This window comes from Pipra filicauda, unplaced genomic scaffold (genome assembly GCF_003945595.2).
Source record: "Pipra filicauda isolate LSUMZ 115617 unplaced genomic scaffold, ASM394559v2 scaffold98_size3848907_pilon, whole genome shotgun sequence".
Taxonomy (NCBI): Eukaryota; Metazoa; Chordata; class Aves; order Passeriformes; family Pipridae; genus Pipra; species Pipra filicauda.
In genome coordinates this window covers 1,997,017-2,008,667 of record NW_024105186.1, presented here as the reverse complement: position 1 = coordinate 2,008,667, position 11,651 = coordinate 1,997,017, and the positions used below count along the sequence as shown (strand labels likewise).

The 11,651-nt window shown below is 63.1% G+C and overlaps 1 protein-coding gene across 1 annotated transcript; it reads left to right on the top strand.

Annotated features, from left to right (window-relative positions):
* Nucleotides 1–1,008: 1,008 nt before the first annotated feature.
* Nucleotides 1,009–11,326, top strand: SLC12A9 (solute carrier family 12 member 9). Its single transcript, XM_027751118.2, has 13 exons — nt 1,009–1,228; nt 3,306–3,440; nt 3,613–3,750; nt 3,956–4,255; nt 4,481–4,588; nt 4,698–4,809; nt 4,919–5,076; nt 5,343–5,425; nt 5,733–5,857; nt 7,215–7,407; nt 7,572–7,746; nt 8,520–8,666; nt 9,100–11,326. Exons 1-13 carry the CDS (start codon nt 1,048–1,050, stop codon nt 9,936–9,938), a joined length of 2,694 nt encoding a protein of 897 aa, XP_027606919.1. The 5' UTR covers nt 1,009–1,047; the 3' UTR covers nt 9,939–11,326.
* Nucleotides 11,327–11,651: the final 325 nt, after the last annotated feature.

Sequence of the window (11,651 nt, the reverse complement as noted above, 5' to 3'; positions counted from 1 at the left end):
GGCCGCGGCACACGGGACAGCGGACCCGCGCCCCGCCCCGGTGTCCCCGCACGGATTCCCCCTCCCCACCCGTGACACGTGGGGGTCCAGCCGCTCTGTGACCGCAGCCGGCGCCCACGCGGGTACTTGGGGCTGGCGTGGGGTTCGACCCCGGCCGCACCGTGCCCCCCGCTCCCGGCCCCGGTGCCAGTGCCAACCCCATTAACCTAATTGGCGAAGCGCTCGGCCGCCCCGGGCGGCAGCGGCAGTGGGACCCCGGGGCCCGGGCAGATCCCAGCCCCGGCGGCGGGCGGGGGGGGTCGGCGCCCCCGGGGCCCCGATTGTCCGGTAATTGGCGCGGGCAGCCGAGCCCGGCCGGCAGCGCCACGGGGAGGGGGAGCAGCCACCGGCGGCGGCTGTACCGGGGTTCCCGGGGATGCCCGGGGCGCGGCGGGCGGGATGGGGTTGCCGGGGTCGGTATCGGGGTCTCGGCCGCTGGGGGGTCGGGGGCAGGGGGCGTGTGGCGATGCAGGGGGGGGTTTGGGGTGCCGGGAGGAGGGGGGCGAGTTCAGGAGTGCAAGGGGGATGCCAGGGGCGGGTATCAGAGTGCGGAGACCCCGGGAGGGCCGAGGGTTGTGGGGGTTCGGGGTATGGGGTGACGCTGAGGCTGTGAGAGTGTCACTGTGGGGGTGTCGGGGAGGCGCTGGGGGGGCGGTGGAGGGGATGAGGATGGGGTAGTATTTTGGGACAGGGACCATGATGAAAGCAGGGGGCTGTGGGCGGGGCCAATAAAGGGGCACGGTCAGGTGGCAGAGGGCGGGGCCTCGATGGTTGGGCTGGACTGTGGGCGGGGCCTGCCCCGGCGGGGCGGGGCCAATGGCGGGGCGGGGCTGGAGGCGTGGTCTGTCCTGCTGGTGGGGGCGGGGCCATGTGCGGGGGCGGGGCGGGGGCGGGGCCCGGCGGGTCGGGCCCGGGTCGGCGGGCGGGGCCGGGAGCGGGACCGGGAGGGGGACCGGGCGGGGGACCGCGCGCTTTTCGGGGCTGGCAGGGCCCGACCCGCGCTGAGCCATGGAGAGCTCGGAGCGGAGCGCGCTGCTCACGTACCGCCTCTGCGGCGGCTCGGCCGAGGAGGAGCGGGGCCGGGAGCGCGGCCGGGCCGCCGCCGCCCCCCGCAAGCTGCCCACGTTCCTGGGTGTTGTGGTGCCCACGCTGCTCTCCATGTTCAGCGTCGTCCTCTTCCTGCGCCTCGGTGAGTGCCGCCGCCCCCGGGGCGACCTCCGCTCCCCGCCGCGGCCCGGGGCCCCCTGAGACTCACCAGCCCTGCCTGGTACACCCAGCCCGAGCCTCGTGTGTGTTACCCCCAGCCCCAGACCCCCCGCATCTGGAGCTCCGAGCCCCGCAGTCCCGGTCCCCAGTGCCCTCCCAGTGCCCTCCCAGTGCCCTCTTCTGAGCCTCCGTCTCTGGAGTCCCGGTGCTCCTCTCCAGTGGTTACCCCAGTGCCCCCAGTCTGGGGTCCCAGTGCCCTCCCTGTGCCCACTCAGTTCTCTCCCGGGCTGGGGTCCCGGTGCTGTGTGTCCCTGCTTGATCCCTCCAGCCTGGGGCCTGGGGACCGAGGGACAGGAACCTGCAGGACAGGAATCCAGTTAGGGACCCCTGTAAGTGACCCCGGTTGCCCACTGGTGTGGGCACCCCTAGTGTCCCTGTGTTTGACACTCCTGTGTCTTTCCAGTGCTTTCCCTAAATGGGAGTCCAGTGCCCTCGTGCCACCTGTCCCACAGTGCTGGGACCCCACTGCTTCCCGGGCATCCCCTAGTGCCAGGCTCCACTACCCCAGTTCTCTCGCACATCACACCTGAGGTCCCAAGAGCAGGACCCTGGTGTCCCCTATCAGACACCCGGCTGCCTCTCTCTGTGTGTGCAAAGGGTACAGACTGTTTCCCAGTCTGCCCCCAGTTTGGGTTATGGGTCTGTTACTGTGACCCCTGGGAGAACTCGGAGGACAGGTTGGGCATGGACTGGGGCAACTGGCAGCGTTTTGGGGGGCCCTGGGGTGCCCCTGCACGGCCCGGGGCAGACAGAGGCCCGAGGCGCACAGTGTCCGCCCTGGTCCAGGAACGGGAAAAGCTTTTCCTCTTTCACTTTCCGCCCACGGAAAGCCCAAGGCGGGAGTTGGCTGCATGCCCGGAGGCCCACGAGCCCCGGGGGGGGGAGGGGGGCCTTGAGCCCCTTCCCCTGCCTGGGGGGCCCCCCACGCTGGGGCACGGCTCTCCCCTGGCATCACTTGCTCCCTTCCCACTCCCCTGCTCAGAGTCCTCATGCAGGCTCTGACCCCCCAACCCCACAGCAGGCACCAGGGTCCCCCTGCCCGGAGATGTGTTGGAGGGGAAGTATGGGGCGGAGCAGGAGGGAAGCTGCCAGGAAGAGGAACTTTCCCCTCCGTCAGTTCCCCGTTTCCCCCACACCTCAGAGGCTCCTCAGATCTCCAGGGTGAGCACCCCCTCCTACTCACCCCTGCACTGCTTTTGGGGCACCCCTTTATTTCCACCAACCCCCCTGCCTGCCCTTGTTTTTGGCACTCGAGCACCCTCCAGCCCTCTGGGGACCACCGTGGGTGCCCCCAAACCCAGCCTAGCGCCCCAAGGGCTCCTTGTGGTGCCGGTGCCCCCGTCACCCCCCCTTGCCTCCCCACGGGCATGTCTGTGGCCTGGCTTGTGGCTGAGATAGGGCAGCGCCCACAGCCACGGGTGGCCCCTTCCTGCCCACAGCACTGCCAGCCAGGATCACTCCCATCAGCCCGGGCAGGGCTGGGGAGGCTCTGTGTGCCCTCTCAACACAGAATATACACCCACACCCACCGGGGAGTGGTGCCCTGACTGGCAGGGACACCCAGGGCTGCTTCTGCTTCCTGCTCTGCTGTGGGTGAGCAGGGCAGCAACGGGAACCCTGTGGGGAGTGCCTCACTCCCTTCACTGGGAGACAAGGGTGGCATCCAGGCACAGGGTTCCCAGCATCCCCCAGGTGGGCAGCAGAGCCTATGCCCTGTTTGTTGGGTTTTTGGGCATGCCTGGGCCTGGCATGGCAGGAGGATGGAGATACCCTGAGGTAGGGACACCAGTGGGTGCTGCTGTGTGTGGGAGGTGGGAACATCCCCACCCTGGCAAGGAAAGGGCTGGCATGTCCTCAGGGGAGCTGTGGGCGTGGGGATGGGAGCAGCCGCATACCTCAGTGGGGTGAGCTCTGTGTGCTGGCTGTGCCCAGGGGCTCTGTCATGGGGGTGGCCCATTCCCAGCTAAGGGACACGTTGACCTCTCCCTTGTCCGCGACAGGGTTTGTGGTGGGTCATGCTGGGTTGTACCAGGCCCTGGCCATGTTCGCAGTGGCCTATTTCATCATCGGCATGACGGTGCTGTCTGTGTGTGCCATTGCCACCAACGGGGCGCTGGATGCTGGAGGAGCCTACTGTATCCTTTGCTGTGGGTGCTGCTGGGGCAGAGCATGTGGGCCAAAGTTGGGTGACTACCCGGTGACCTTGGGGTGCCACACTGAGGCTGGGACACTGTTAGCCTGTGAGAGAGGGGTGGGGGCACCTGATGGTCATTTGGGCTGCTGACATCTTCCCTTGACTCAAGCAAGATATGATCAGCCGTGCCCTGGGCCCGGAGTTCGGGGGCAGCATTGGGATCATGTTTTTCCTGGCCAATGTGTGTGGCAGCGCCCTCTATGTGCTGGGGCTAGTGGAGGCAGTGGTAGACAGCTTTGGGATCCCGCCTGGTAAGTACCCCCCTGTATAGTGGCAGGGGACAGCAGATGTCCCTTACCATGCATGCCAAGCACTGTGCCCAGCATAGCCAGCATGGCTAACCCAGCCTTCTGGCTAGTGAGTTGTTGCTCATCATGCCTGGCACAATGCCAGTGGCTCTTGTCTCCCTATAATGCCTCCTCTGAGTCTCACTGATCCTGACTTGTCTCTCCCCAGGGCAAAAAGCAGGCACGGGTGTCCACGTCCTGCCCCAGAGCTACTGGTACGAGCTGCTCTATGGCACTGTGCTGCTGGCACTCTGCCTCCTCGTGTGCCTTGTGGGCGCCTCCATCTACGCCAAGGCCACCTTCCTCATCTTCCTCATCGTTGCGGGTGTCCTGGGCACTGTCCTTGTCAGCTTCTTTGCCACGCGGCCCATCAGGGTGCCCATCCGCCTGCCCCACCTCAATGGCTCAGAGATCGAGAACGGCTCCTTCACTGGCTTCTCCCTCGACACCCTGCGAAAAAACCTGGGAGGTGAGGAGAGGCTCCCCACACCCTGCGCACCATACCCACCGTGGCACTGGCACTGCCACATCAGCAGCAGCTTGCTGGAGGGTGGGGGCAGCTTGTGGGCACATAGCAGGTGCCATGGGGTGGTTTCTCCTGCGGTTTTTGTATGGGAAAATTGAGGAGAGGGCATATGGTGGGGCAGTGCCACCCTGGACAGCCTGTCACAGCCCCTGCCTGTGTGTCCTGCAGGTGACTATGCGGTGGACTACACCACCGGGCAGATGATGAGCTTCAGCTCTGTCTTCGCGGTGATGTTCAATGGCTGCACCGGCATCATGGCAGGCTCCAACATGTCGGGTATGGACAGGAGGTGCTGGGCTAGGTGGCACCAGGAATGGTAGCTGAGGCTGGAGGAGATTGGGGGTGCCTGTGAGTTAGCACTAATGCTGCCTGCTCCTGTCCATAGGGGACCTGAAACGCCCAAGCTACTCCATCCCACGGGGCACCATCTCCGCTGTGCTCTTCACCTACCTTGTCTACAACTTGCTGGCTTTCCTCATGTGTGCCACCTGCAACAGGTATGGCCACCTGTCCCCTGACCAGGGCCATCGGTGCCAGGCTGTGCCTGGTGCCAGGGCATCCTGGCCTGAGCCGAGGCAGTGCCAGTGTGTCTGTGTCTCTCTCCAGGGTCCTCCTGCAGAAAGACTATGGCTTCTTGCATGACATCAGTATCTTCCCTCCCCTGGTCACTGTGGGCATCTACGCTGCCACTCTCTCTGCAGCCATGAGCAACCTCATCGGGGCATCCCGCATCCTGTACGCCCTGGCCCGGGATGATCTCTTTGGTGAGTGCCTGGAGTGCGCTGGCACTTGTTGAAGCCCACTCAGCAGGTTGACCCTGCTGGGGACCAGCCCTGGCATCAGGGAACTCCCTTTTTGGTGTGGGGGTGATGCTTTGTGGGTCAGCATGTGTCCATTTGGGTCACCTGTGTGTGCCCTGCAACTTGCCTCCACCCCAGCACCCAGGGTGGGGCCGGGACTCGTGGCTGGTGGCTGAGCCTGTTGATGCCCACTGGGGTGCCCCAGCCCAAGCTCCCCACTCTGCCTGCAGGCCGGGCGCTGGCTCTGGCCAAGAAGACATCTGCCAGTGGGAACCCAGTGATGGCGGTGATCCTCTCCTGGATGGTGGTGCAGGTGAGTTTGTTGGCAACACTCCTTTCCTGTCCTCACTGGGTGTTGGTGGGTTGGCACCTGGCCTGGGTGTTGGGGAGCCTGGCACATCCCCCTGCCCCTGGGGATTCTTCCCCCAGGCTCCCTGCCCCAGATGTCCCGCTGCAGTTGTGCCCTTCCCTCCCTGAGGTGGGAAATATCCCCTATATGAAGGATAAATCAGTGCAAAGGGCAGAGATTCCTGCCTGTACACTTTCCCATCATACCTCTTGGGTATGCCCCAAGTAAACAGGGATGGCTCAGGTGTACATTAATCCTGTGCTCTCTGCAGCTGGTGCTCTTCTCTGGGAAGCTCAACACCATTGCAGGGGTCGTGACCACCTTCTTCCTCTTGGTTTATGCCACTGTCAACCTGGCCTGCCTGGCATTGGAATGGGCATCGGCCCCCAACTTCAGGTACCCACCGGCACAGGGGAGAGAAACTGTGCTGAGATGCTTGGAGGCACCCATCCCTGCATCCTTCTGGTTTTGGTTCCCCTGCCTCCCTATGCCTGGGCATTGTGATGAGATGGTGGGCAGAGATGCTGAGCACCGCTTTCATGGGCATTAGGGGAGGCATAGATACCCCTATCCCTGGGGAGGGAGAAGGGGACAGGTCCCAGCATGGCACTGGCTTGGCACAGTTCTCGTGCCCTGGCACCGCTTTGCTGAGTGGGTACAGATAAATCCAGCACCACTGGGTACCACCCGCCCCCTCCCCTTAGGCTTTCCAGAGGTAATTTATAGCCTGTGCCCGTCCGGCATCCCCCGGGCTGTTTGCCAAGCAGTGATGGAGCCCACTTTCCATTAGTGCTAATTAAACTAAGGGAGAAGGGGGAGGGAGGAAGGGGGATCCTGGGTGGGGGGAGGAGAAAAGATCTTCCAGGAAGGAGGAATATGTGTGGCAGACAGCACCAGCCTGGGGCACAGGGTGTGGGGTATCCTGGCATGGAGCTGGGTTGGCAGGGCTGCCCAAATCTGGGATGTGAGGTCCTGGCAGAGTAGCCAGGGGGAGCCTGATCTCCCCCCCGTGTGATGCCCACTGCCCTCAGTGAAGGATGCTGTGACTCCACAGTAGGGAGAGTCCCCTGGGTGCACAGAGGTAGTGCCTAAGCAGGGCCAGGTGGTACTGCCCCAGGGTCCCCCAGAGCACCCCATTCCCAAGGGAGAGCTGATGTCTGTGCCAGGATGGGGCTTGGCCCACATCCACCCTGCCCAGCTGCTCCCTTGACCAGGCACGGATGGGGCAGGATCAGTGCCTGGGATAAGCTGCTGGGGTGGGGTAGCAACAGGCCCCTCGCCCACCCCACATCTGGTGCCTCCCCCCCTCCCTGCACTGAGGTCTCCATCAAGCACAGCGGAAAAGGATTTTAATTACCTTTCAGGAAAAACAGCAATTAGAGAAAATAACAGCTTCTCGCCTCCCCGCCTCCACCTCCCTGCACCAGACTGAGCCGGCACCGTGGCTGCTAGCACTGCCACACGCTGCCTAACTCTGCCTGAGTGTGCCAGGGCAGCACCAGCCCCATGGCCATCATTGCCCCTGTTTGCCAGGGGCTGGCAGCAAGGGGCTGCCCACTGCCCTGGGAGGTACCGTCTGCCCTCCATAACCTCTTCTGCAGTCATTTGGGGTGCCCAACGTGCCCTGGACTGGCACAGTGGGATCACTGGGGGTGGCTGGTGTGTCCCCTTGGCACAGCTCCCCTTGTTGTGCCCTCCTTGCAGCCGGCATGGGCACCACAAGGTAGCAGATTTCCCCTCCTCCCTGCTCCAGGCCCACTTTTCGGTACTTCACCTGGCACACGTGCCTGCTGGGCATCGCAGGCTGCTGCGTCATGATGTTCCTCATCAGCCCTGTGTCAGCCTCAGCGAGCCTGGGCTTCCTGCTCCTCCTCCTCCTCGCCCTCCACTACCTCTCACCCAGCAGCACCTGGGGCTACATCAGTCAGGCCCTCATCTTTCATCAGGTGAGCCCTGCCCTCCTGTTGTCCCCTTATGGGGTGGAAAGTTGGTGTCCCTGTGGCAGCTCAGCTCCATCCTGGGCAGCACATCCTCAGGACTGGCATCCCCACGGGGTGGTTTGTTGAAAGAAGAAGTGTTCCTCACCTGTTCCCCTCCCTCCCTTTTCCAGGTGCGCAAGTACCTACTGATGCTGGATGTGCGGAAGGACCACGTCAAGTTCTGGCGCCCGCAGATGCTGCTGATGGTGCAGAACCCACGAGGCAGCGCCCGCCTCATCGACTTCGTCAATGACCTCAAGAAGAGCGGCCTCTACATCCTGGGACATGTTGAGCTGCAGGACTTGGGTGAGGATCTGCACTGTCCCCAGTGCTGGTGGACTCTGTCCCTTGCTGTGGTGCCAGTGTGCTCTTGGAGTTCTTGGATTGATGCTGCTGCCCAGCTGTCGGTTTGGCAGGGTGGGCACAGCAAGGGAGTGTCAGCATTTTGGACACATGTCTGGCACCATGGGCTTGGCTTGGTATGATGGACTTTGGTGGCTTGGGTCTGTCCTGTGCCTCCTGTGTGCACACACTTGCAACACACATGCCGCAAGCTTGTACATGCGTGCGCTCAAACGTTCATCCCTGCCCGTGCACATGGGGCTCCTGCCCGTGTCAGCGCTGTGCACACGTGGCACATGCTACCCTGTCAGCGCCTGTGCACACCCAGCACACACGTGGGCACGCACTGAGCACAGCCCTGCTGCTCTGTGTCCAGGTGCTTCAGGCGTGTTTGCACTCTGGTGTGTGCTGGTTTGCACACCCCTGCTCCCTGGCACACGTCATGGCTGTCCCCATCCCGCCCCAGTGGATGCACAGGCTCTGCTCCCCCGCCCCCCACCATTGCTGTGGTGACTAATGGCCTGAAACTGAGGAGAGGGGATGGGGCTGCCTGGGTATTTTTTTACACATTTGTGTATAATTTTGTATCTGTCTTTAAGTAGCTACTTCCCCCTCTCTGTCTCCTGGGTGCGGGGTGGGCGCAGGGGTTGGCACTGGTCTGCAGCAGGGATGGACACCAAGGTGAGCCCCAGTATGGGGTACCCATCTTGCTGATGCTTGCTTTGCTCCCCACCCAGACATGCTGCCCTCAGACCCACTGCAGTCCCAGCAGGACTCGTGGCTGAGCTTGGTGGACAAGCTGAATGTCAAGGCCTTCGTCAGCCTCACCCTTGCGCCCTCGGTGCGGCACGGTGTCCGGCAGCTCCTCTTCACCTCTGGCCTCGGTGAGTGACACCTCAGCTGGACATGGGTGAGGGTCCGTCCTACTGTCCCTGGGGGCTGAGAAGTGCCAAGGGGTTTGGGGGCACTTGGACAGACAATGTCAGAACCAGGTTTGCTCTCGGAGGCATCTGGGGTGAGCAGTGCTGTAGCCAAGTTGAGCCTTGGAGGCATCAATGTTGGCAGTGTTGAGGGGCTTGAAAACACCTGGATGGGAGATGCCAAGGGGTTTGGAAGCACCTAGTGTAGGCAGTGCCAAAGCCAACTTGGAGAGGTACTGGGTGGGCTATGCCAAAGCCGAGTTGGGTCTTGGAGGCATCTGTATGTGTGATGCTGAGGGGTCTGGAATCACCAGGGTAAGCAATGCCAAAGTCAAGCTTGGCTGGTGGAGCCCTCCACCCGGGTTGCTCATCTGGGTTGGTGTGGTCTTTCTGGCAGGTGGGATGCGCCCCAACACCCTGGTGTTGGGCTTCTATGATGATGAGGCACCACAGGATGGTCTAGCCCGGCACCCTGCCTTCAGCAGCGCCCGTGAGGAGATTCCCTTGGGCTTCCCCCCGCTACGGGCACCCACCACTGCCAAGATGCTCTCGGCCCGGGAGTACGTGGGCATTGTGGCTGATGCCCTGAAGATGCTTCGCAACGTCCTGCTGGCCCGGCAGCTGGAGAGTCTGGACAAGGCCTGGGAGCTGCGGCGGGCTGCCAGCCCCCCGCCCACCATCCATGTCTGGCCAGTCAACCTGCTGCGGCCTGACAGCGCCCGCTACGCCGACACCTGCAGCCTGTTCCTGCTGCAGATGGCCTGTGTCCTCAACATGGCGCGGGCCTGGCGCCGCGCCCGCCTGCGCCTCTTCCTCTGTGTGGAGGCGGGTACTATGCCCCATGCCCAGGAGGAGAAGCTGCGCCAGCTCCTCAAGGACTTGCGCATCCAGGCCCAGATCCAGCTGGTGCCCTGGGACGCCATCACCCGCCTGCACTGGCAAACCTGCCGGGGACCCCCAGGGGGACCAGCAGAGGAGGAGGAGGAAGAAGAGGAAGGGGTTGTGAACTTCCCGACCAACACTGCCCAAGTGTCAGATGAGTACGTGTGTGCAGCCAACAAACTGGTCCTGGAGCAGAGCCCAGCGCCGGCCGTGCGCTTCCTTTACCTGCCGCGGCCGCCAGCCGACACCAGCCTCTACCCACTCTACCTGCACCAGCTAGAGCTGCTCACCCGTGGGCTGGGCCCCACCGTGCTGGTGCACGGGGTGAGTGCTGTCACCAGCACCCAGCTCTAGGTCATCCTGCTCCCTGCACCGTCCTTTGCCCAGTGCCTTTTACAGTCTAAGCCTGAGTGTCCTAGTCCTGGTGTCCCCACCCTGGGGGACAAAGAGGGGTCAGTACCCCATGGTGGGAGATAGGTACAGGAAGAGGGTTTGCTTTTTGGGGTTGTCTCCTGCAGAGGATTAAAGCTGCCCTGGCAGGATCCAGACACAGCCCTGGTGTCCAGCCGGGCGGCACGGTGCATTCACAGTGCCTTTTCTTTGGGCTGGTGGTGGGGGATAGCAGGGTTCCAGGGGGTGCCAAGCACTGGGTGCCCCAGTTGGCTGCTGGGAGGCCCTTGGTTGCACCCTGCAACCCCCCCTGTGCTTCTGCCCTGCCGCAGCCCCCATCCTCTTCTCCGCCAGCTCCTCCGGGCACCCAGCCAGCAGCGGGGATTGATTAAAGGCAGCCTCGACCTTGGTGCCCCGGCTCCCCGCCATCCTCCTGCCTTTCATTAGGAAAAATTAAATGGGAAAGGGTGGGGGAGGGGAGCCCAGAGGCCTGGGTTCCTTGCATGAGGCTGGGTGCGTGGGGGAAGCAGCCGGGTGCTGGCCCTAATGGATGCAGGGTATGGCACTGCTGATCTTGCTCAAAACCCCCAATGCTGTTGGTGGAGGGGCACCCACATGCTTTAATCCGTAGTCCCCCCACCCCCATGGGTGCTGAGCTCCTGGTCCTGGCAGGAAGGGGGGAAATGTTTTGTGATGGGGGTCCTTCCTTGCACACCTGGGTCTCCTGGCCTTGCTCTGGGCCCTGTTTCATGGTGCATTGTAATCTCCCCCACCAATCATGACCTGCAAGGGGGAGCTGGCCTTGCCCCCTGCTCCCCCTTATTGATTAGAGGAGGGCAGGAAATTGCCTGGGCACTGGAGATAAATCCCTCAGGTGCCTGGCGGGTGGGCAGCGTGCCCAGTGCTGCCTGATTGATCACTTCCTATTAGCCCTGGCACACAGGGGTGGGGGGGGACTGTTCCCAGCCAGGCTGGCCTCCAGTGGGGGTGACAAGCATGACACTGCTGCCTGTGCCTGCTCTCACCAAGCCTGGCACTGCTGCCTGCCAGCTCTGTTCAGCCAAAGGGCTGGAAAAACCCAGGTGGTTGGGTGCTGCTGGTGGGGAAAAAATGGTGGGGACTCTTACTCCCCACATTTTGCAGTGGATTGTGCCCTGGTGGGTGGGCAGGAGGCTGGAGCTGGCTTTGCTCCCTGCTGTGGGAGGTGGGTGCCCTGGGGTGGCCACCGCATGGCCTGTGGGATTTATTTACAAACAGGCAGGAGCTGGCACAGGGCAGCCGGGCACCAGCGGGACCCGGCGGCCTATAATGTTAATTATCACCACGTAATTAAAAGCCCATAAAAAGCCTCACACTTCATTAAATTAAAGCTTCTCTGCACTGTGCCGATGGGCTCCGGCGCAGTTAACCTTGGCCGTGCCAAGGACCAGCTCCTCCGCAACTGGGGACCGATGGCTGGGCGTGTGTGGGACCCGAGGCTGGGACTGTGCAGCCCCCCACAGTGTTGTGGGGTGCACCATTGCATGGGCACCTCACAACTCCATTCGTCACTCCTGGGCCACGTGTGTTTGGGCACACACAAGGATGCCGTCCCTGTCGGAGATGCCCACACGCATCGCATGGACGTGTGTGCCCGTGGCACTGCTGCAGACACACCATCACACGGGCCAGGGGCTG